Raw genomic sequence first — 24,708 nt, forward strand, 5'->3', positions numbered from 1 at the left:
CCATCCATCCATCCATCCATCCATCCATCCATCCATCCATTTTCTTGCACCCTTGTCCCTTAGTGGGGTCGGGAGGGTTGCTGGTGCCTATCTCCAGCTAACGTTTCGGGCGAGAGGGGGGTACACCCTGGACAGGTCGCCAGTCTGTCGCAGGGCAACACAGAGACGAATAATCTCACCATTACATGTAAATAAACAGTGCTGTTTGTCAGAAGTTTACACACACTCACAATCGGCATCAATGTCACATTAATCTGAACCTTTTATTGATGCTTTAACACAATTTTTTTTTTCTATGGAGGAAGGATTAGATAACATGAGTAATTTTCAAAAAATAAAATCTGGGTGCTTCTGTTTGAATTTATTGTGTATTTTCTTTAATTTTGCATGTTTGTGTATGTTTACAGGATATTTATATTATATTCTGCTATCCTACTTCTAGAACTGAGTCAGTTAAATAAATTAACCTTTTAAAGATATTTTGCTGTTTTGAGATGCACCTGTATTACTGGGAACTACCTAGCTGCTTACATAGAACAGAGGGTTCATCGAGGCCAGTGCACATGTTTTCTTTCAATGACACTCCTCCAGTGAGCACGACTGATATGAGGTGGGCGATAGGACCCGGGAGACGGCGGGCTGCCACAGAGGCACAGCAGACAGCGCGTTTGGGAGGTGTAGTGGAAGAAAGGCAAAGAGAAACGGAGTAAATGAGAGCACTTCTGTCCACATTGTTGAAGGACTTACCAACTTAAAACACCGCCGAAGCACCAAAGTATAATGAGACGGGCACACTGTTGAGCTGCTGTCCAGGTAAATGTCCGTCTTTTCCTTCGCATGGTTGTTTACAAGAGGCCGAGGGCTAAAACAGGGTAGGTCCCCATTGTACTTAACATGAGATGCGGTTATTCTCACCCAAGCTGCCCCGCTAGGCCCCTTTCTATCGCTAAAAGCAAACCTGGAGTTAGCGACTTTTGTGGCTTCTCTTTACCGATGGAGCTACTCCACAAGAAAAGTCGGCTTATAAATACAACTTAAAGAATTATTATGCAGCATTTAGGCCACTTTTCGAGATGTAAACCACTCAGTTTATGACAATGACCTCAGCGAGCACGCCAGAGTATCTGCTTGTGCTTGAAACTGTCCACCTCTGCTGGAAAAGTTGTTTTTGCTGGAGCTTCATGGCCCCGGGAGGCGAATGAAAACAAATGAGCTCAACAAGAGGAGGGCAGCTCATTCATTGTTTAATAAAAACGACCTCTATATTTGTTTATCTACTCGATTGCCAAACGTTTAATCTTTGTTGTTTTAAATTATCACAGTAACAGAGATAACAGTAGCCCACCTTTGTTGTGACTCTCAAAATGGGGCCTTTTAACTCCCTTGGTCCACAATTTAGAACTTCAGGGAGGTCTGAAGGGAGAAAAGTGGCCACAACAGTGTTATTTTGTAGTTTTCCACTCTAGTAATCAGTGCAATGAGATAATGCATGTTTTTCATGTCTTCACTGTCATTATCAACACCACCTACAGCAATGACAGTTGTTCGTATCTGCTCTAAATCACTGAGTTTATTTGTGCGAGCGTGTTGAAAAGCATGTTGATGGAAGTTTAAAGTTACTATGCAGGGATTTCTATTTTTAAAACCAGCAAGTTTATGCTAACAATAAAAACAGAGATGGGTTATAAAGCATTGACTTCCACTTTTTTTTTAAATTTATTTTTTAATGTGCAGTAGGGGGAAGATGAAACACAAACTCTGTTTTTTGTGTTTTTGGGATGACATCACAATGGGTACATACATGGAGAAGGCTGACCAATTCTTACTCCATTTCATACCTGTAAACAAGCCATTTATCCATGTAGACTGTGGATCACTTTGCTTTTACTGAAAACTTTCCATTACACTCAATATTTCGAGCTATATCGCTCATGGATAACTCTAAATAACCTAGTGGTAAATATTGACTCGTATAACTTGAATTTCATTTGAATTAAAGATAATCTGCAAAGTCTAAAGGTTTAAAAAAAAAAAAAAAAGCCAATTCCTGCAAAGGATGAGGCCATTTGAATCCTTTCCATGTTTGTGAAACATTGCCGTTTTCAGAAATATAACAGTCCAAAACCTTGCATCTAAAACAAAAGTGCAACTTGAAGTTCACCATGAGTAAATTATAGAAGCTTGCTTTAAGTAGTTGCTTGTCAAAGTGGGTATGAAACTTGAAGGGTACGACTTGGTCAGGACGAAAAGTCCCAAGGTAAAAGACATCATTTCGAAACCACATTAAGTTGAGTACAAAATTAGCAGTACTGCAAAGGTGGTGAAAGTGGTGATGTGAATGAAATGCTCAACACCCATAGAGAGTAATATATCGACAATGTGGCAATTAAGTTACTTTTGACAAATTGTAATATTAATTCTCACGCTTTCTAGCAGTATTTGAGAAGGGATTCAGCTTTATGATAGTTTGACTCCCCACAGCTGTGATGTAGCGGATGGGAAAGCAGACTCATATGCATTCATCCATTTATTTGTTATTTTTTAAAGATATTTGTTTTCTGTGGATTTTTGCCACTTGCAAAACGAGTTAAAGCTATTCTCCAGGTGTATCACTGTGAGGGGGTGTGGGTTTTTCCAGTAACGAGGCATTTCCTGCAGTCTGAAATCTTCTTGACTGCTTTAGCTCACCTGAAGAACTACTTTCTGAAGGTCAAGCAATGGGATTTTATTTCCTTTTTCTTACTTCCTCCTTCTGTTGTTGACTAGAAGAATGGCAATGGTTTGGGCTGTACTCCAGGTGCTTGCATGCTGCAATCAAGTGTTATAATTGGAGCCTGTTTGGTGGTCATTTTTAGTGATTAGTAGCTTATAGTGTTTTATTGCGGCTTGATTGCAGTATCGATTAAATGTCATTTGATGATCTGTCCCTTGTAGTCTGTTGTGACTCACTTCACTCACCACTTTTGTTTTATTGCTCAACATTCCTGAGATCTACGTAGTGTGATATACACCTCCACTTATGACTGAAACGTTTTGCAGCAGTTGTTCATAATACAATTAAACAAAATTTAAATAAAAAACGTTATTTTAAAAAGATGCACATAAAGGGAAAATTAGAAAATACATGTGGATATGAACAAAAGAAGTGTGATTAGTTGCCATATTTGTGATTTCACTAGAGTTGTCATTTTCTAGAGTAGAGGTTTTCTTGATTTAAAATGGCTATAACAAAACAAATACAAATACAAAAAAAAATCTGACTATGGCTTGTTGTATAGTTTGATTTTTTTTTTTTGCAGAAGTTTGACAAGTGTTTTTAAAAACCAAGTCTGTACATCTGACTTGGGTATAAGGTTGGATTTGTCTTAAACGTTTTCTACACTGTAATCTTTGCGTGTCTCCGTTTCCCAGAGTTGTAGAACACTACTGTCCCCAGGCATGCTGTACCCTTCATGCCTTCAAGTGTCAGAATGTTTGTACTGGTCATGAGACTACGTCGGACCGTTTGTGTGTACGCAACGGGGCCTGGCATGTGACCCGGCGAAGACGCAACAAGCTGGAGTAATGAAGGAGCCGGTGACTTGCTTGGCTCGCTCAATGTTCTGTTTTTGAAAAATACCATTCATCTCCCACCCAATACCCCCTCGCAGTTCTGTTGACGTAAATGGTTACATGCGGAATCTGAGGAGTGTTGTTTGAAATCTTGATGCTTTTAAGCAGACAAAATTGGGATGCAGACCTGCTTGGGACATGTGAGGTTTTATTAACTCTGCTTGTGTTCTCTTTGCCATTTGATTTGAGTGTGTTGCTTTGTTCTTTGACATGGACATCAGTTTGTTTGAGCTGCTTAAAAGTAAATGCATAAACGTGAGTCATAAAGGTTTCAAGTCATTGCAACACATCTACTTTTCTTTCATGGTTGCTCAGCCACAGTTGCTGCAATATTCTTATTATCAATGGTCTATTTTCAGGGAACCTGAAAGAGGAACTTGGGACTGTATACTACTTCACACTAATACCAGTTCCACTGTGGCATTTGAACGCAAACAAGTGCTGCCTCAGGGGCTAGTTTCACTAACAGGTGAGATTATTTGATATTCTCGATTCCTTGCGATCACTTTGGATAATTGTTCAACCTTCTGTAGCGGCAAATCTGCCGCTGACTCATCTTGTTTACCTAGAAAACGCAGGAGAAACGGTTTCTATTGATCTGCGATGACGGAAGTGGTGTGGTGATGTCGGCCTGATTTTCTGCTTCCTGCCTGAAATGCATGGGACCGTCCTGTCTGGCTCACTGACGGGCTCGGTGTGTGGCATCTTATGCAGCATGACACTGATTTGCATTGAATGGGGTGTCTCTTCCACCCCCTCTCTTTCCCCACCTCCAGCCTCTTTCTACCCTCCTGAAGCTGGAGCCAGAAAGATGAATGATTGAAAACCGCCCCTGACATGAGGACATCCAGGCAGGCAGGCGGTGGCCCARAGGCCTGTGGACCATGTGACCCGCTGTCGGGGTACTGGGTTCATTTAGTGGCTGCTGGCTGCAGCACTGGCAGCAGCCCAGCTTTTTCCATACAGGCTGCAGTAGCAACAGGTCGCTGCTATTAAAACAGCAGTGCTCTGTTGTGGCTCCAGAGCCAGTCCGTGTGCATGTGTTGCTTCTTAAACTGATTCTGTGTGCGATCAAGTTTGTTTATGTGACGTATCCCAGTGTGTGTATAATGTGTTAATGCTTGTGTCACGGTGTGCAGTCTTGAAGCTGAAGGGATCTGATGGTTTGAACAAACCCCAGTTTTGAGTTGCACTCGGTGTCTGCGTTCCTTACGTCTGAGCAAAAAACTCTGCTTATGATGGTTTAATCTCAAATCTGCTCGCTTGTAGAAGTGAGAAGAGCATCACAGCAAAAAACGTGTTGATCACACACTCCGACAGATGTAGTTGGGCCCTAGGCTGTACTGATATGACTTGTTGTCTGTCAATAGACACATTCACTTCCTGTTGTTTGGCCTCGCCAGTAAACTGAATGAGGCCAGTGAAACGCAGCTCTTTCTCTCTCTCTCTCTCTGCTTTGATGGCCTTTCTCTGATGCAGCTGCAGAAAAATTGATTTTAGTCAATGGTCAGGAATTGCCTGGTGTTCTGTGTGACATTTGTGTACGCAAGCATGCCAATTGATCATTGTTTTCCTTCTGCCCTGCATTCAAAGCAGCCTTTATATTCTATGAAGTTGGCTCGAATGGATCAAAGTGTCAAGTGTTTTTGTAGTGGTAGCCTGCAGGGTTTTAGTGTGAGCTGTTGATGGATGACTGATAAGTGTTTTGGATTTGAGCCAGTTTATCAGATGACTCTGTATGCCTTTTAACTATACATACTGTGCCTTGCAAATGTATCCACATCCTTTGAAGATTGAGATTTTAATCAAAATATGGAAAAGCTCAAGAGTATTTAATCTTATTGAGTGAAACAAATTGGCAAGTAAGTGTGAAGCTGAAGCAAAAAAAGATGACTGGCTTTGTAAATGACACTGAAAAGTGTGGTGTACATATGTATTCAATTTACATATTACTCAATTTACTAACTAGTAAATTGAGTAATGTGTAAATTAATGTCAGTAGAAATATAACTGTCTGTGAAGGCCTCAGAAGTTTGTTTTAAGAACGTTGGCAAACAGCATCATGGAGAAACTTAACAATTATCATGATCAAAACATGTCAAGCAATCTGACTCAGTAGCCATTTTTGTCTAATCTTTGTGGTGAATTATGAGTCAAAATAACAAAAAAAATGCTATGAATATGACAGGACTTTAAATGGTAGCGACTGCCGCACATCTGGACATTTACTTTTGTTAAAAATATTTTTAATTGCTTAGTAAGAAATCATGATCATATACTGTAAACAAATGTATTTTTATTCTGATGCATTACAAACTCCAAAATAAGTTGAACATTAAAAAACTTATATATTTTGGTAACCAACAAACTAACTGTTCCAAATATTAGAAAAGAAAATTGTTCAAATAGAAGTGAGCTACTTTTAGTTTTTACGAATATGCTCCTAAAATCTTCCAAGATATTGAAAAGATTGATCAGAGATGATGGGAAGGATGAATGGAGCTATAAACACAGGGAGATCCTTGGGGAAAACCTGTTAAGAGGCTGCAAAGAGACTCGATACTGGGACTGAAATTAGCCTTGCAGGACGACTGCAACACCAAACACACAACCAGAGCTTCTCTGGAGTCGTCTAGATCAGACCAAACCTAAATCAAACTGGAAATCTTTCACGAGACTGGAAAATAGATGTTCACCGATGCTCTTCATTTCTTCTGACTGAGCCTGAGCTGTTTTACAAAAAGGCGTGCAGACATTTCAGTTTCTAGATGCGGCAAGTTTGTCAAGCTTAGAGACAACAAATGGCTTTTATCAATTACACAGGTTTACACAAAATCTGTGTAATAGATATCTATTACACTAAATCTCAATGAAGTAGATTTAAGTTGACGATATTTGAAAAAGTTCCAGGCTTTATGAATGCTTTTGCAAAGCACCATGAACTGTCATATTTCTGCATTTTGTAATAAACAAAGTGTCTGCACTCAAGAAGACATTTTGCAAATGTGATGTTTTTTGGGGGGGGTTGCATTTTGCACATCTAATCAAGAACAGAAGTTATTCTCTAAACTTGTCATAAATTGTTCTTCATTGATTTGATTTTTGTGATTGGTAAATATTTTGAAGTTGACATTATACACAAACTTTAGCAAGTTGTATTGGTGAGTAGAAAGGCTAGTACAAGAACAGCTGTTTGTTGTAGATCTTTACCTTTTCTTTGATTGCCTTAAATCTGCCAATGTTTCCATATTTCCCATGTTCACAATGTCATTAAGAGAGGACCTTCCAGACTTGATGAGCCATGGAAATGTATAGACATAGAAAACAATTTCGTTTTAATTTGCTTCTTGCATCGCTGTGCTTCTTACTTGAATTTTTAATACTTACTCATACTAAGATCGGATAACGTCTACAAACTAATCTTATTTACTTAACATCGCTCCTAATGTGTTAGACTTGACTGAAATTGTATTTGCCTCACATCTTTTCTGCAATAATTTACAAATCTTGCCTAGACATCTCCGCAAACATTAATAATGTTGTTGCAGAAATTTTGGCTATGACACACTAACCCAACTGACTGAAACTTTAGGTTATAAACACTTGATGTGTCTGAGCGGTTACCCGCGCTCCTCCACAGCTTGATGAGCAGCCAGACTTCTTAGTTTTGTTTTCAAGCGCCACCACTTTGGCACCATAGGTCTGATGTGTGTGAATAGAGGGAAATGATTCGCATAGAAATATTGACTCCACTTCAGTGAACCCAGATGTGTTTTCACCTTTAACCACGCAAAGCTGGCATATGGCTGTGCAGTACTTGCGTTTTAGATGCTCATGCACTGCAGCAGTGCTTTGCATTGTGTGCATTTATCTTGCTTATTGACAACTGAGACAGTCTCATCCATCTGGGTCTTTTTAATTCTCAGTTTCAAACCTTTGAAAGTTAAAGGATACATCCAGATTTCCGATGTAGGTCTGAAATTTGGTAAGCTAAGTCATTACTTGTTTTTTTTTTCATCTTTTAGAGATATATATATATATATATATATATATATATATATATATATATATATATATAAAATTCAAGTAGTTCTTAAATTAGGTACTGGAATGTGCAGAAACTATGGTCCAAATGGATTCCTGCTGTCCACTGTACAAGTAATTAAACTTAAGACAATTAAATTTAGTTAGCAGTTTTTGTTAGTCATTGTGTTTACTAAGTTATACAGCTGACAAACTGCTTCTGTTAATTTGACTATATCGCAAATATTGCACTGCCCAAATGCACATAATACATGTTGGCAAGTCACAACCACTTGAGTTTAGCAAAGCATTTATTTACTGGCTGTTGCTGATTTTTCAAATTTTCTTTAAAGTCTTCCACCTCACTGGAAACCCCCTCAACCATGAATGTGTCTGTACTGCTTTGATCATATCGAAAGGACTTTAATCACAAGTACAAATTTTTGTTGCATGTTTTCTTTTTTGAAACGATATGAAGAAAATTGCATCCCTGGATTAATATTTGAGAAAGGTTGTTATTGCAGCAGTTGGAAAATGTGAATGTGTTGCTATCCTAAAACCTGAAGGATAAATTTTGATACAAAAGCAAAACAAGCCTGACAGCCTATTAAAGTGTGTAGCTTGTGTGAGAATGATTTGACGTCATCCCCTTTTTTTTTTTTCTACTTCTTCAGAGCAGCTCTGGTCATGCGTGGAGGGGAAAACTCCTGGTCTATCAGGAATGGTTATGCAGGTTGTGAACAGTGGAATTTTCCAATATGGCAGACTTCATGAATGCCAAAACACACGGCCTCGTGCCATCATTTGAACCTTGAAATGTTGCAGGTTCCTCTTATTAAAACGACACCACTGTTGCTGCAGCATGTCCTCCTTTGGCTGGGCCATAAAGCACGAGGATCCTCTCTGTTACACTGCTTCCAATCTGCTTTGTTGACCTGAGGGTTAAAATTTAGACAGATGGAAAAAGATCTTTCACCTCAACTTGGGGCTAATTTTTACTTTTCCTCGAATAATAGGTTACCACCATTGAGAAGGCGGCCTTAAACCCCAGCACCCCATCTGCAGGCTCCTGCATTGGGCTGAGTGAAGGAAACAAAGTTGTGTCTCTCCTGGTGGGAAACCTGGATCCTCCATCTTGTCCACCAACATGACCAATGTGGTGATCGTCAAGGAGGGATGGCTGCATAAAAGAGGTAAAAACACTGATCATGTGTTTTGGCTGCACATATCTTTCAATATAAATATGCTGCTTGAAGGCAGTACTTGATAGGATTTTAAGGGCTGGGCAATTTGGCAAATGATTATATCACAATTTTTCTTTTCTACTTAAATCACAGTTTTTAATTCATTGTAATTTCCTTGGGTCCAAGTACATTTTTGAAGAGTTTTATGAGTTTGGACAATTTTACCAGCTTGTGTCATATAGAATTATTATTATTTTTATTACATTGTTATACTAAAAACTTACATTCTGTACATTTAGTCTCAAACTGATTTGCCAAAGTCAAAGGGATACATATCTTAATTTAAAAGGTAAACAATTATCACATATCTGCAGGGTACAGGGTGATCTTCCTACATTGCAGTGATTTAAAGTTCACAAAATTTTAAGTAGCATTTTTGTTTTATTTGCTCACTCTCACCAACACATACAGAATGTCTTGTGCATTACGTTATATCTATCTGGAACAAATAACTTTCTGCAGTCCAACACATTGTCCACCCAACAATCAGACTATTCAGATTTTTACAAGCAAAGAGGATACTGAAAAGCTGTTACATCAGTTTCAAAATATGCTATTTAAACGTTAGCATGCTTTATTTAATGCTTAGGGTCCAGATTGTGAAATTTTGCTATCTCAACACTATTAAACACTTTTCTCTGACCCCAAAGTGTCCAGTCTTCTTGCCATGCACCATAATTATCTAGTTTGAAGAACTAGTGGGGGAAGGTGATTCAACAGTGTTGTTCTTTGTAAATATTTGCATGTATTGTAGGGGTGAATTGTTTTTAGCAAGCAAAAAGTTGTTGAATTTCCCATTGGAAGAAGATTCTACTTGATCAGTAAAGATCTGTTTAAGAAGTTTTCTAAAACAGTGCAATTTATTGTTTAATACAAACAACTTGTGTTAAACAATTGTGCTAGCAGTCCAAATATTGGATACAGTTATTCTAAGGGCCACAAATGGCCTCTGGGCCGCACTCTGGACACACCATACAAAGATGGTGTCAAGCCTAAACTTTACCTGGCCTTGCTTCTACCTTTTACCTTCTACAGCTGGAGGAGGCAAATAATACTCCATATTTTGGGGACAAAAATTTCTTTGTTTTTTTAAATTTATTTTTTAAAGAAATGCTAACAATTAGCACTGTCTTAGATGGTGAGTTTTTTTATAAAAGAACGTTTGACCACTGTCGCCAAATATGGCTTTAATGGTAATATGGTAATTTTATTTGAAAATGTCAATACATTAAAACTAGTAACTGTTTCATCCCTGCAACCATAAAGCTAGTTTATGAAGCCAAAGGAGAAAGAGGAACCCGAGCAAGAACATAGAACTATGTTACAAAGAATGTACATAGAAAAAAGCTTCTCAAAACGCTGCTAAATGATCAAATTAAGCATTTTTCACAAATGCATGAAGTTGAAAGGTCTAAAAGATGCACTGGGGGGACTTTGGTCTACTCTGCACCACTTTCCTCATATCTGCTGTAGATTTTGCTCTCTCACCCTTTGCAGCAAAATGAACCATATGTCATGCAGAAGTTTCCTCTTAAATGGCTTCCTATATATACATTCTTCCTCTCTTATTTTAAAGACCTTCTACTGAAAATAGTTTTCATCCCCAAAAACGAGTGTCATTGTGACCTGGAAGTGCTTACCATGATATTTATTGAACAGAGTAAGATTTCTCAATTTGTGGTTGGTTACTCTTTAGCAACACTGAAGCCAAAAAGTCCTCATATTACAGTAACCAGTGGAGATATCTTTGCATCTGTATTTAATTTTAACACTGTGACTTACTATTTACATTTGACGATGGTGATCGTCTTGCTTTCAAACAACCCCCAACTGTTCAAACATGCAGGTTAACCAAGCTACCACAGAACTCAAACTATGTAAAGAACCTAAAATATGTTCATTGCGCAAAAATATTTTCAAACTCCCTGTTGATGCATGTTTGCGTTCAGCTTTAAATTTAGACTTTAAGCATTCATTGGAATTGATCCATTTTCACACAAGCAGTTGAGAATATAACACTGCCTTTTTTCCCCCCCTAAATGAGCAAGCAGTTCTATAAAAAAAAAAAAATTGCGCTGTTAATCTGAAAATTTTGGTTTCAGAGTCCCCTGAGGGGCTCTTTTGAGTTCCCCCCCACCAACAGTGTTGTGTGGTGTTTGGCATGGTTCTGTGTCAGGCGTGATTCCCGTTGTTTGGACGAAAAGGCATTCCTCACATACCTGCCGGCTTTGAGCAGCTTTATGTGTGCATACTAACTTTGCCTTTCGACTGCGGCTTCCTCACAGAGCTTGCTCCATCACCACCCGGGGCAAAGTAAGGATAAGAAACTTTTCCAAAACCACTCAAACCTCCTGGGCTCCAAGCCAGAGAAGAAGTTTTACTGGAAAAGGGGAAACTGTAACTTAATGGATAAGGTAATAGGAGCAGGTCACTTACAAAGAACAGTTTGCTGCTGGGATGTTGCTATAACTTCAAGACTGAGTTCAGCCTCAGGATGACGCAGCTTTTGCCCTCCTCCCATGTAAAGATTGGGTTGTCTTATTTCGTTACTGGGAATGTTGATTTACTAATTTGGTTACTTGTAAAATTATTACTCAATAATTTATTAGTTTTTTAAATTGCATTGACAGCAGCTAAGCAATTAAGAACTAGCTGACACAAAAACCTTCCTTAAAGTAGCAACTGCAGTGTTTTGGTAAATATCTTAATACAAAACGACACACATTTTTGCAGTACATCAGAAGTGTCTCTTCTGGTGCATAACGGGTAAATATTTTAATATTTAGTATTATTATTTTGGCCAATGGTTCGTGACCAAAATAATATGGGCTGCTGGGGTCATGAAAGCCTCATTTTCATCATTGGTATTTTTCTCTTAAGTTTGTTTGCTACAGGAGAGAATTTATGTGATGCAATGACTTGAATTTAAATTGTGCACTATTTTGTGCTTTTGCTTGTAGTCACTTGGGGATTGATTCAGATTTTAAAAATTCCTGGTGTTGCATTGTTTTGTTACAAAATGTATTAAAGAAGAGTTGAAATGATTCTTTTTTTTTTTTTTTTTTTCAAACGCAGTCTGGAAGACGGAAGTGTGTCATTATTTTCTAGGTCTGGAAAAGTACAGAAAAATAAATGTGGCAAATTACTTGTATTTAGCGACTTCATTCCTGATCCCTTTGTCCAAAAGTTGTCCTTCCTCCCTTCTTTTTTTCTTCTCTTCCTTTCTTCCTTCTCTCCTGCCTTTTCTCTCTGTATTTCCTTGTACGCTTTTCTAGCAAGAGGGAGAAATATCTACCTTAAATTCATGGGGAACATTTGATTTCATATTTTAAAATGAATATTGAAATGAGAATTCTGAAAAGTTGAGTCCGAGTTGTTTAAACAGTAAAAAAATGCAGAAACCTTATTTTTGTCTAAGGATTTAAGCTGAACAGACGGTGAATTAAACCTTAAATAGTGTCATTTTACAGAGGTCTTTAGCTGTGGGCAGTCAGGTTACTACTTTGCTCCTCTCCCTGTCTTGACTGAGTCACGAAATTGGCAAATGTCCATTTTTCCACACCTTTGCTGGTGCTGATAAGAACGGAACATTCTTATTGAAAGCCGGTGTAAAATGTAACTTGAAGATTAGTCAAATAATGACTGGGATGAGAAAGGCGAGTTTGTATGACAAGTATGCACACACATTAATACACAACTCCTGCAGTGACACCCGTTTACTTATGGCACACGCTAAACAAACAACCCGTCAGAAATGGTGAGTTGGCATGCTGTCGCAGCCCAGCAGCTGTGGCCTGTGAAATGTCACCCCGAGCCTCCGTGTTTTGATTGGAGGACGTCCGGCCGCTTCCCTGACAGGAAAGCTTTTAGTGTCGCATCACTGTCACACACTCGTTGCCCCAGAGCCACTGCACAGAAGGTGAACCTGCAGCAGCCCCGCTTTGCTGTCCGTCACCTCAGCCAGGCGTCCCGCACCTTCGTCTGAGCTTTTATTGTGTGGCAGTGCCACCCAAGTGACTCAAATCTCTGCGTGGGCATGATAATGAACGGCTCATACAACCGCACCATGCTCATTACTCCCATGTGTGCACTGAAAACATCAATTTAACATCGCAGAAAAGATAAACCTTCATATTTCCATCATTGTTTTGTCTGTGTTCCATAAAACCCAGTCATGCAGTTTTTCTACTTGTGTAACTTTACTAAAACCAAACTCATCCTGAGTTTCCCCCTCATCCTGCCCCAGTAAAAGTTACTGTCTCTGTGTGGTGATTGGATTTCACAGTGGGTCAGTCCCAGGCACAAAGCACCGCCGCTCTAGCATGTTAACTAAACAAAGCCATGCCATTCACTCTTACTCTGATTCCTTTCTGATTAGTCATCTTGAACATGCACGTGCAAACTGTTTCAAGACTCCCAAAAGAAACTGGAGCAAGTATTTTGCTTCATACTTTGCAGAGCTATGGTGTCTGTGTAACTCCACATTCTCAGCCTTGAAAAGTTGTGAACATTTGTTTGGCTGCGTTTAGTGATCTTATTCTGAAGGACGCACCTTCATACTTTCTTTTTTATGCTTTGTGACAAAGAAATGTGCTCAATTTGTTGAAGCCATTTGATGTGCTGGTGTGGCATGGTCACTTTTACAATGCAGCTGTGAAACTGGCAGAAGTGGTGACTTGAGTCTGCAACTTGGATTGAAGTTGCCCTTAAGCTGCAAAACAAAGAGACTAGACTTGTGCTGTAAATACTCCTTGAGCCTCAGGAGCAATCTTTATCTAATGTAATCTGGGTTAAGTGTGCCACTAGGGGTAGATGAGTGAATGATTCATGTTGTCATCTCTGTGATGGCATTCAAAAATTACTGGCTGACATGGTAATAGTATGCTCAGTCTGTCTTTTTTTTTTTTTTGGTAATGTTTCTTGACAGTAGGAGCCAGAAAAAGGGGTTAATAGCAACTTAAGTTTTTAGTCTTGAATGCTACCATCTAGTAAATTGATGGATTACTTAACCAAGTAATCCATAGACTGCAGCTCTGACAGACTCACACAGACCATCTCTGTTTTGCTCCTAATGTTTATTGTAGGGCTGTTGTAAACGATTATTTTAGTAATCGAGTAATCTATAGATTTTTCTTACGATTAATCGAGTAATCGGATAAAAACAATTATGAAATAAAATATTGGTAAATCTTCCATAACACCAGTGTTACTATCGGATATCAACATCAGTCTATTTTTTCCACATTTGAGCTTCCCTACCAGTTACTTTTTTGTAGCAATACGGGATATTTACGGCTCCTCCGTTCAGAAACTCATCTACCAGCCATGTTCCGCCTCCCGTTTGTTCAGACCGGGATGATATAAGTTTATTGTGCGGTTCGTCCGTAAAGCTGCTCTTGCACTGTAAGCATCAACCCTCAGCCGCCCGCCGTGTTCAGTCTCTCCGCTCACCTGTATAAATCCTCCTCAGCTTCTTCCCGCCGTTCAACCAGCAGCTCCGAAGCAGAAAGGCTGCTGAACTCCCGGCATCGCGCCGGTCATTTTAAGGATGTTTATTGGTCCCACAAAAACGATGAAAACCCGGAATTATCACCAATCAGTAAAATCCCCGCGGGCCGAACTCGAAGATTGGACGTTATGCCGCTAACACGTAGCTTCCGTCAACAACTCAGAGGCGGAAGTCAGAGCTCCGCTCAACGCAAATAATGTTCCGGCTGAAACACGGTGCGCTAAATGATAAAACATAAATTAACGAAGCTTCGAGGCAGGTCAATTTTCCTCGAGGAATTTTAATAATCGAGGTACTCGAATCACTCGAGGAATCGTTTCAGCCCTAGTTTATTGTAACATTTAAATTACTGCACAGATTTCTCTCATACTGAACTGTTCTAGAAGACTTTGGCTAATTTCCCAACAAACTAAACTTCATTTACATCAGACATCTTATTTTCACACTGGTAAACTAGTGTAATCACAAAGACACTTAAGATTATTTAATATAAAGGCAATTCATGTTGGGGTTTATTAACAAACTCTAGTCTTTCTTATTCATACAATAAATTGCAATTTGCCCTTTATTTGTTGTAACATCCAGGTAGGACTGACTTATGATGCAATCACTGACTTATAAATTTTTTTATTTATTTAGTTTCTGATAAGCTGATCACTAAACAAAATCAATGCAGAACATAATGTGCAGATTTCAAACGGTAGTCTCTTTTCAGCCAGGTTAAAAATTTTCATAGCCACCGCCCTCCCCCCGGTTCCTAAAACAGTATTGAGACTCTAAAATCAAATTCATTTTAAATGTCTGTTCAGAAAAAAAAGTGACCATGTAAAATTAAATCATCATATCTACTGTTACGAGACTTGAAAACATAACTTCTAAATGCAGATTTGGTAAAAGCTTTCTTAATAATTTTGCACATGCTGAAACAAGAGACCAAAAGCTTCACAACCTTGTTTACTATACTATATTATAATCAAAGGGATTAATGGTAGTTGATTACATCATAAGACAGAAACCTGTAAAAGATTTTAAGTGGTAACAAATTGTTACTTTTCTTTTTACATGATGGAATATTTTTATATTATGATACTTTTAATTTACAATATATTTTTATAGGCATTAAAAGCTTATGATTTTATATTGGGGCAAATAATTTGATTTCATACTAGAGCTGCATATTCCATGTGAGGTTGTAAATTTTGGATACAGAATTGACTGAGAGTTGGGGGCTGTGGGGGAAAAATACTTGTGAATGTCTCATAGGGTACAGTCTGTGTGAAGCATGTTTATTTAGAGAACACCGCAAACAGGACATCACCCAGCAAACTTGCGTATGGACCTCATTGCAAGTACAGGCTTGCACAAACACTGTAACTTTGTAGTTGGTATCGCAACCAATTGTTATGTGTCCGCTTTTATGTGCTTTACAGTGTGCACCCGATACACACTTTGAATGTGTCTGCGGACCCATGCTGCAGATCCTGAGCAGCATGGACTTTTTTTTTTTTTTCCCCTTTGGAAGAAAAAAAAGTACAACATCCTTCCAAAGTTTCCTTCAAAGCCCAGAGCATCATCAGACATCAAAGCAGCAGATTGTGGGTTCCTTAGTTTCCAGCAAAGCACTGTGGCCAAAAGCTCAGTGAAGCTCGACAGAACAGCGCTTGCTTGTCCTTGCCTCTTCCCTGGCCCTTGTTTGTTTGACTCATTTGCTCCTTGACAAGTATAAAGAGCCGGCCCCCTCGTTAGGCTAACGAAGGCCACAACAACTGTTGGATTTGGGTAACACGCTCAGCTGGCTCAGACTCGTGAGGGGAGGGAGGTGCAGAGAACACACCAGTAGAGGTGGTGTGGAAAAGATAAAGGGGTGAAAAAGAGAGGCAGAAGTTAAGCAGCGTCCTTGTGATGTTCCCAGAACATTGCTCAGTGACCCAGTCGGCATGAGAAGAGCTGATGGAGGATGTGTGCGACGTGCCACACAGACCCTCTCATGGTCTGGTTTGGAGCTCATCAGCTAATTGGTCCCTTTTGCTGGTCATGAGGTTGAAGGACACCCATGATGTGCTCCACCAAGCAAAACCTTGTTGGTGGTCCAGGAGAGTGCATGGGATGCAGAGGGAGGATAATGTAGGGAGGCGGTACTCTAAAACATCAGACACAATACATGGAACAATGTTTTTTTTTTTTTTTTTTCTTGTCATCTTCTGCATATTTCTATCTGCTGCATGTGGTGAACAGACCTGCAAGAATCCTGCCGACAATTTTTCACAGAAGTCGTGGTTCACTTTTTTTTTTATACCTCCCGAAAGGCGAACAGAGTTTCTTCTACTATTTAATGCTCTTCAAAGGAGCATGCCCACCTGAATAACCATATCTCATGATTCTGTCATGCTGACTGTTTAAAGACTGCAGGTCTTTGACTTGCTGCCAGATTTATTGCTGGGCTCAGTCTGGCTCCTACAGATCCCCTCACTATGGTTGTCGGCAACCACACATTGCTGCACTGCACAGACACACAACCATTTGTATTGCACCACGGGAGAAAATTTCCACTGATTTAGTGAAATGGTTCCTTTATATGGTGATTTTTTTTTTCTTAAAAAAAAAAAAAGCTCTTACATTTATTCATCTATAAATTGCAATTAATAAACTCCATATAATTCCCAACGGTATTCAAAAGCCAGTTCAGTCAATTCATACTGTATTGTACATGTGCAGCAATAAAGCTCCATACAGGGTTTGTACGTAGACCGGAGGTTTTTAATGCAGAACTCCCTTTTTAAGCTTTCTTTGGAGGACTGTATTGAAGATTAGCATGGCTATCTGCTATTCTGAATCCAGAGAGAAGTTGAAAAGTCAGAAAGATTTAAAAAAAAAAACTTGCTGGAATATGTTCTGCCTTCCTGTCATCTTCTGGAAGTCTTACTGACTATTGATCTCTTGCAACTTCAGTGAAACACATTGAACGACATGTCTCAATGTTTTAGAACAGTTTATTTATGAATAGCTTTTAATAGCATGTCTGTGCTTTCTCCAACTATATTTAACTCCTAACTGAAAATTTTGAGTCTTCTCTTTTCAGCTACATCAAGTCCTAAATGTGTTTGTCATGACAACACATTTCAACCTGGTGCTAATTTTCTTGGTTAATCACACAAAATCCCATTAAAATACACTAAGGTTTGTAGGCTGTAAAATAAAAAATGTGGAAGGCGTTAGGAGGCATAAATAAGTTTGCGAGGCTGTGATAGCAAGAGGGATGTAACTTGTTAAAAACCTTTACAAACTACATAGCAGTTCAATCCAGAGAACATGCAACATACTAGAAGATGCACAGACTGATCAGACAGAGGTTTTCCCACCAGGAACTCAGCACTCTGGCAGGCCAGGTTTCTGGCCTTCAGCGCAGACCCCCTACTCCGGGAAATGGGAAAATGGGAAGCAGTCTTCCTGCTAAATGTGGTGGAGAGAAGTAAATTACTGGGGTGCAGCTGTCGGCAGGAAAGAGTGCTGGCATGGTGGTGGAACCAGGAGACTGCGGGAGGCGTCACCTCCACCAATTTGCCTCCTCTCATGACAGTCCTGCTGTGTGCTTACTTTTCTGTGTAGAACCCGCCTGCTGGCTCCAACTGTGGTTCTCAGTAGTGCTCCATCTTTTTTTTTCTCTCTCTCTTTTCTAATCACCATCTCCCTTCCCCCGTTGTTTCCCTACTGTCTCCATCACCATCTGATCTCATGTTCTTTACCGTTCTTGGTCCTTAATATTTCCTGGTACCCAAATCCCTTGCCCACCCCACTGAGCACATCCCCCTACTCTCCTTCATTTTTAGCTCACCACCACTGACAGATCAGACCAATAGTGGAAGTTAGTAAAAAGCAGCTAAATGTTCCCAGTCTTTGACATCAGTCACTGGCACTGCTCTCCAGTTTAGCATGGTATTTTTAAAGGCATTGTTTCAAAACAAGAGGGCAGAAATGTAAAATCCCTTGTATACAGGGTTGATATTAACTGTGAAATACAATGTTGTTTGCAATTGCTGCTTGTTCTGGAAAATAAACTACCTTTTAATTTTTGGTAACTGTTTACTACTGGTAAAATTACCTATGAATTATTTGAAAAACGTATTGGTTTAAGACCTGGGACTTTGACTTGGGCCTTGCGTGTCTTTGCTTTAGGCTCAGCGTGAAATTTGTATGCTTTTACTTAGGACCTAACTCGAGAATAGAGCGTTAAAACTCTATAAGGTGTTTTGGCCTTAAATGTATGGGCATGTCACAATGTAAAAACTGTATTACAGTGACTTCAAAGCCAGAGGAAGTGAGTAACTTTCATACATGTTTATTAAAGCAAGACAAAACATCTTCCAAAGGACCAGCAACACTGCTTCATTTCTCAAATAGCTTCTAACGGTCAACGGAGATTGTGATTATTAGTGCCGCAGATAAAAGGGAAGAAAACTTTAATATTTCTTGAGGTGAAGGATTTACACTCCTTTTGGCTACAGCTAGCTCTGACAAGATCTGAGTTTAAGTCCATTGTGGTTAAAGTTAGAAAAGACTGAAATATAATTTTGAAAAAGTCAACCATTTCAAAATGCTTAGGGCTGTACCTTTGCAAAACTCCGTCTAGATATTCATGCTTGATGAAAAGCTACTATGTCCCTACCAGAGCTAATTTTTCTTGTCTAAGTTTCTACCCTGGTGTTTGGCTTTTCCATTGATGTTTTCTTATCTTTTTAAGTATTGGGTCTTACATCAGTCCTTGAGACTTTATTGCCACTAATTTGCTCTAAGTAATCTGTGTTTATTTGTTTGCTGTGCAGTAACCCAGTTAACTAATCCATGGGTTGCTTGTTTACCCAGGGAGAAGGGGCAAATCTCAGCCCCTGTGTGGCAGGGGGGAACTTCCCACAGTGTCTCTATGGTAATCAGCAGGTGTCACTCACCATGGAGAAGAAGTGAGTGCTTTCTTATGAGCGTGAGAAAGAGGGGCAGCCTCCATCGCATCCCCAACCCCCATGCTTTTTTTTTTACTTTTTTTTTTATCTTGGGGTAGCAGCAGCCCTAGCGACAGTGAGAGGGTTAGATTTCAAAATAGGATGGTCCTTCAGCTCAACATGATGATGCTTCCAAAGTCCAGGCTTTGGAGTCCCACTTCTTGCCACTGCTTCAATAAAAGAAAATTAATGTCAGGAAAAACACAACATCAAAGTGTCCAAACCCCTGGACAGGTTACAAAGACCTATTGGTTTTGGTTTCACAGTGAACAGTGCAAATGGGTAGAGAGATCTTTAGACAGCATGAAGTTTAGCAGCATGCCTTCCGATTCAACCAATTCATGGTGGAAGTCAAGATTGTGGTTGCTGGGGCTCATTGGTGACCCCTACATCAGGGAGCCCTCTCTCCTCTGGAGCCCACAGCTCATTAAGATGCAGGGCACAGGGCGGCGGGCCGCAGCTGCAGCCTACAGGCAGAACCCGGCAGAAAAGGGCCGAAGGGATGGCGGGGGCGGCTGAGGAAAAACCAACAAAAGGCAAAGCCCACCCTCCCCCTCCTCCCTCGCTTTGGAGTTCTAATTCCCTAATCCTCAACCTCCGCCTCACCCCCTCCCTCTCATCCGATTCCCACCACTCAAACACACATGCACAGTTCATGGAGTTACCACTGGCTCTCTTCCTCTCATCCCCAAGCTATGAATGGCCAGACGGGGGACAAAACCCAACAGCAGCCTACTCAGGAAGTCCAACCACTGGGTTTGGGCAGTGAGAGGCACATTTTGTCTGAGCCTCTCTCCCCCCGCTCGCTGTGAGAGATCACTTACCCTCTCATAACACAAATGTGGGTATGGTTTATCCAATAATCTTTAATGATTCTTTGCAACTTCACAAAGAGGTTTGTATGCATCAGACCTGTTGGTTTGTACACATTTTTGCTGCTTGATGAATGCTATATGATGGGTTTTTATTAAACGCTAACAAGCCAAGGCAGCTGGGACATCAGCATTCCTGTTGTCACATGGAGATGGTAGAGCAGGACGTTCTTTAGAAAGAGACATTGACCTCTTTCACCCCCTTGTTGTTTTCTTTCTTTTCTGTGTGAAGATTTCCACATTTCTCCCTTTATTTACCAGTTATTGTATAAGCATTTTCTCTCTAGCTTTTATGTTATAAGCCTCTTTAATAGAGCTAACTTGCAAAAGGCTTGGGCACCTAAAAGTGCTGTAGGTTTTGCTTTCTTGCAAGCCTGTGATGTTTGGGTAAGCATGTCCCAATTACAGGTATGAAGACACTGAGGTTTTAAAAAGATTGGGTCTCAAAACCACAACAATTCTTCAGCATACCATTCCCACAGTTTGAAGTCAGTTTAACAGGTTGCCAGAGAAAATGGTGGAGTAACCAGAAATTTCTCTGGCTGTATGGAGCATGGGGTAATGGAAGGCTAACATCCATACTGCATACATAGGTGGCACGGCTTACTCCTGTGCAATTACCTTGCCAGCTGTAACCATTTCTAAACACACCTTCTTTCTTTTATGTATGGGTGGTAGCTGTCTTATGCTGCTTGACTGGCAGGGCACAACAAGTCATGCAGTTAAAGGGGTTTAAACCATAGGAATTGGATAATCAGAAATTTTAGTATGCAAGGACTGTTTGTCAAGTAGCCAACTGAGCTGATAGTCCAACTAATTAGCTAGCTAGTAATAGCAGCTTGTTCTGTACTGTATTAGAAAAAAGACTGGATCAAATTTCTTTATTCATTTATTTGAGACTTTAAAATGGTGTCAGCCCACAATTTGCTTGTTTAAAAAAAAGCAATGCTTTAATGCATCTAGAAAGGGTTTAGTACTTTGATTAAAGGAATTTCTGGCCATTGTGAGGGCAGACATGGATGTTGAATGAGAAGGTCTGACTTGCACTCAATTCTGAAGTTTGAGGCCAGAACCAGTTAAGTTTCTCCAGACTATGCTGTCATTTATGTCCTTATGAATCTTGTTTTGTACTGATACAGTCAGGTTGGAACTGAACTCGCCATCCCCAAATGTTTCCCACAGCCAGAAGCATCAATTAAAAAATGCCTTGGTATGCTGAAGTATTAAGAGCGTCTTTCACTGGAACTACGAGGCCAAGCCCAACTTCTGAAAAATAGCCATACACCATAATCCGTTCTGCACCCACCTTTACACCTGACACAATGCAGTCGGAAAAGAGCATTTCTGCCAAACCACACTCATCAGTTGATGTCTTGAGAGAACATGTCTCTGCTGCTATAGAGTCAATTGGCAGGTTTTTTTTACCTCGTGGCATCCAAAACTTTGCATTGCATTTGGTATTGTAATGCTTTGTCTGCAACTGATTGGCTATGGAAACCCATTCAAAGAAGCTCTCCACACACTGGTCTGGGGATAACCTGAAGGCCATATGAGGTTTATAAGTCTCTACCCACTAACTGTGCAGAAAGTGACTTTGTATCGTGTATCTCAACATCTGTGATTTTAATTGGCCTACTTTGTGGTTGAGTTTCTGACACTCCCAGTGGCTTTCATTTTTTTTAAACAGTTAAAGGTGTTTGTGCGGTAAGTCACAACTGAACTTACTGCACAGGTAGCATTCAAGGTACCGCCCTTGAATTCAGTGAGCTCCTGAGGGCAAGCCATTCTTTCAGAAATGCTTGTAGAAGCAGACTGCATGTCAATCTGACTGGTTTTATATAGTCATAGACATGGAATTGATTGGAACATCTGAATTACATGATTTGGAGGGGTAACCTAATACTTAAGGAAATATAGTGTTCTATGGATTATTATGTAATAAGCAGAACTGAAAAAGCTGAAAATTACTGGTGAATTTAGTGGGTGTCAGTCTGTGCTGCAACAATGATCAACAATGATAAAAGAGAAAATTGGATTTGGTTTTTGATAAAAATTTATTCTATCTTGTCCTAAATTTTTGATTAAATGATGTGAATCTGGGCTGTTTTGCTAAGTTTTTATAATGTGAGGAACTCCTACCAGTCCAATGTTAGCAGGGACAATTTTATAAAAGGAAACAAAAAAATCTCAGGCTAGTAAGCATTAGAAGTAAGGCTCCTGTGATTTTTATAAATGTGGACAAACAAAATAAGGATCAACCTTTTACAGCTGTGGCCAAACCTGTTTCTCCCCCCACAGTGCACCTTGTGTGTATGTTTTGTGTTTAGGGGATAAAGGGCGTGGCAGTCGCATGCGAGAGCTGTCCTCGCATACAGGACCGTGCAGCAGTTGGCAAATAAAGATGAATTCTGTTGTGTTTGGCAGCGGTTCTCTGTTCATTATTTTCCACTTTGCCCAGCGCGCATCCCAGCCCTCAGCAGCTGCTTGTCATGTAAAGACACTCTATCAGGCCCTGACAGCTCCTCCCATGCACACACACGCAGTCACAATGCACATGGCTCATACACACACTCTTCCACTCGCAGGCCTACATATGTAGGGAACATATGTAGCGATCTGTCTCACTAGCACTCCATTCAGCACAGCTCTTTGCACAGAGCTTTTTCATCCCCTTCGGTTCTCCCATCGCTCATCTTGTGTCAAATCACTCTTATTATACTTCTGTCCTTCCCATAATTTAGTTGAGTTGAGCCACATGGCTACTGTCTGATTTCTGTAGAAGTGCTTTGATTCTGTGACACAGATAACAAGAAGGAAATCCCATAATAGGTGTTTGTGTCTCGATCAGACATTTGATGAAAGTTTTTCTTATCTAGGCTGTGGTCATTGCGTCTGTGGGCCATTTTCCTGTTTTGGAGAACATTTTCACATCAAGCAGGGTTTGGTTTACTGGTATAGAGTGGTGATGAACTTAGTCAGAAGTAGAATGAACTCCTGTGTTTTTATTTAGACCTTTTGTCAAGCTCTTTGTTTTGCCTTTCACTGAGTCAGCTGGGGTCTGCCCTGCTGAGCATTGATGGGATTACACTTTTTTAACTTGCATTCTCCTGTATTGATTATTGTAGTTTTATTTGAACCAGCACGGCATAAAACGGAAACAAACATAGAGTGGACTTTATTTTTATACAAATCAACCCCATAGTCAATACTTCAAGTTTTCTAATTTATTTTTCTATCAGCTTTGTACTTGGTCTACAGACAAAACATTTGGTCAGTTATGTTCTTTGGAAAGACCTGAAAACTGAAGTGCTACTTTACTAAAATTTCTCAAATGGATTTAGGTCTGAAATAGGACTTTAACATTTCAACTCGTGAATATTTGACATAAGCATTGTAGCTCTGTCTGTTTGGGTTATTGTCCTACTGGAAAGTGAACCTCCACCCAAGTCTAAAGAGCTTTGCAACATCAAATAGGTTTTCTTCCAGGACTGCACTGTATCTTCACTCATCTTCCCATCAACACAGAACCTACATCACTTCTGGTAAACTTCAGAGAGGATGTATTTTGGTTTTCCTTTTGTAATGGCTTGTTTCCCCATCAACGTTGCCATGAAAGCCAGATTATTAGCTCTTCTATACAAAGGCTCTCCCATCTGAACTGCAGATTAACATGGGACTCTTCGCTGCTTCTCTAATTAATGGACAATTTATTAGCGTAGGTCGATCACATTGTTATGGTATGTTTACAGCTCCATTTGCTTCATAAGATGTTCAAAGGTTGGAATATTTTTTAAATAGCCTCATCCTCCTCCAACCTTATTACGCTGTTTTCATTGACGTTCTTTAGCAAACCTCTAAAGTAAGACCCAAATTTCAGATAATTTGTGGAAATAAAATTTCATTATTCTGTTATTTAACAACTATGCACTTTGGTTGGTGATATTGCATATGATTTACAATAAAATACTGACAATTTTGGTTGTAATGAGTGTAAAAATCTATAAGCGGTACAAATACTTTTGCAATATGCTTTGTTAGATAAATGGTGTTTTTTTTTTGTGTTTTTTTTTTTGAGGGGTTAACTCGGGTTAATCTTGATCAGTCAGGGTGAGTAAACACCCTCAATAATGCTTGCTCTCTTGCTCATCTTGCAGGATTTTTTTTTTTTTTTCATCAGTGTGAGAGTTGGTAACCGCAGTCTCTCCCCAACTTTGTTTACGTGAACTGTTAAAGATGCAAAAAGCCCAGCTGTCAGTTTCACTTTCTCGTCATGTCAACGCTTAAAAAAGGTGTGTGGAAAGTACATATGAATAAAAGTAGAAGGGGAAATGAGTGTAAATGGGAAGCTTCTAAGGGTCATCTTTGTTGTTTTTGCTCTCAGCAGACTGTGGTGTTGTGTGTGTGTGTGTGTGTGTGTGTGTGTGTGTGTGTGTGTGTGTGTGTGTGTGTGTGTG

The 24,708-nt window shown here is 39.7% G+C and overlaps 1 protein-coding gene across 2 annotated transcripts in view; it reads left to right on the top strand.

The window, feature by feature from the left end:
• Positions 1 to 601: 601 nt before the first annotated feature.
• The window catches only part of akt1 (v-akt murine thymoma viral oncogene homolog 1), a 44,694-nt gene continuing 20,587 nt past the window's right edge, over positions 602 to 24,708 (top strand). Inside the window, exons 1-3 of one of the 2 annotated variants that reach the window (XM_008399445.2) lie at positions 602 to 813; positions 3,972 to 4,081; positions 8,652 to 8,828. In XM_008399445.2, the coding sequence (XP_008397667.1) occupies positions 8,783 to 8,828 (46 nt within the window). In that variant the 5' untranslated portion in view covers positions 602 to 813; positions 3,972 to 4,081; positions 8,652 to 8,782. The remainder of the gene's footprint in view (positions 814 to 3,971; positions 4,082 to 8,651; positions 8,829 to 24,708) is intronic. The other variant, XM_008399446.2, reaches the window with a different exon arrangement.

This window comes from Poecilia reticulata, linkage group LG22 (genome assembly GCF_000633615.1).
Source record: "Poecilia reticulata strain Guanapo linkage group LG22, Guppy_female_1.0+MT, whole genome shotgun sequence".
NCBI classification, from domain to species: Eukaryota; Metazoa; Chordata; class Actinopteri; order Cyprinodontiformes; family Poeciliidae; genus Poecilia; species Poecilia reticulata.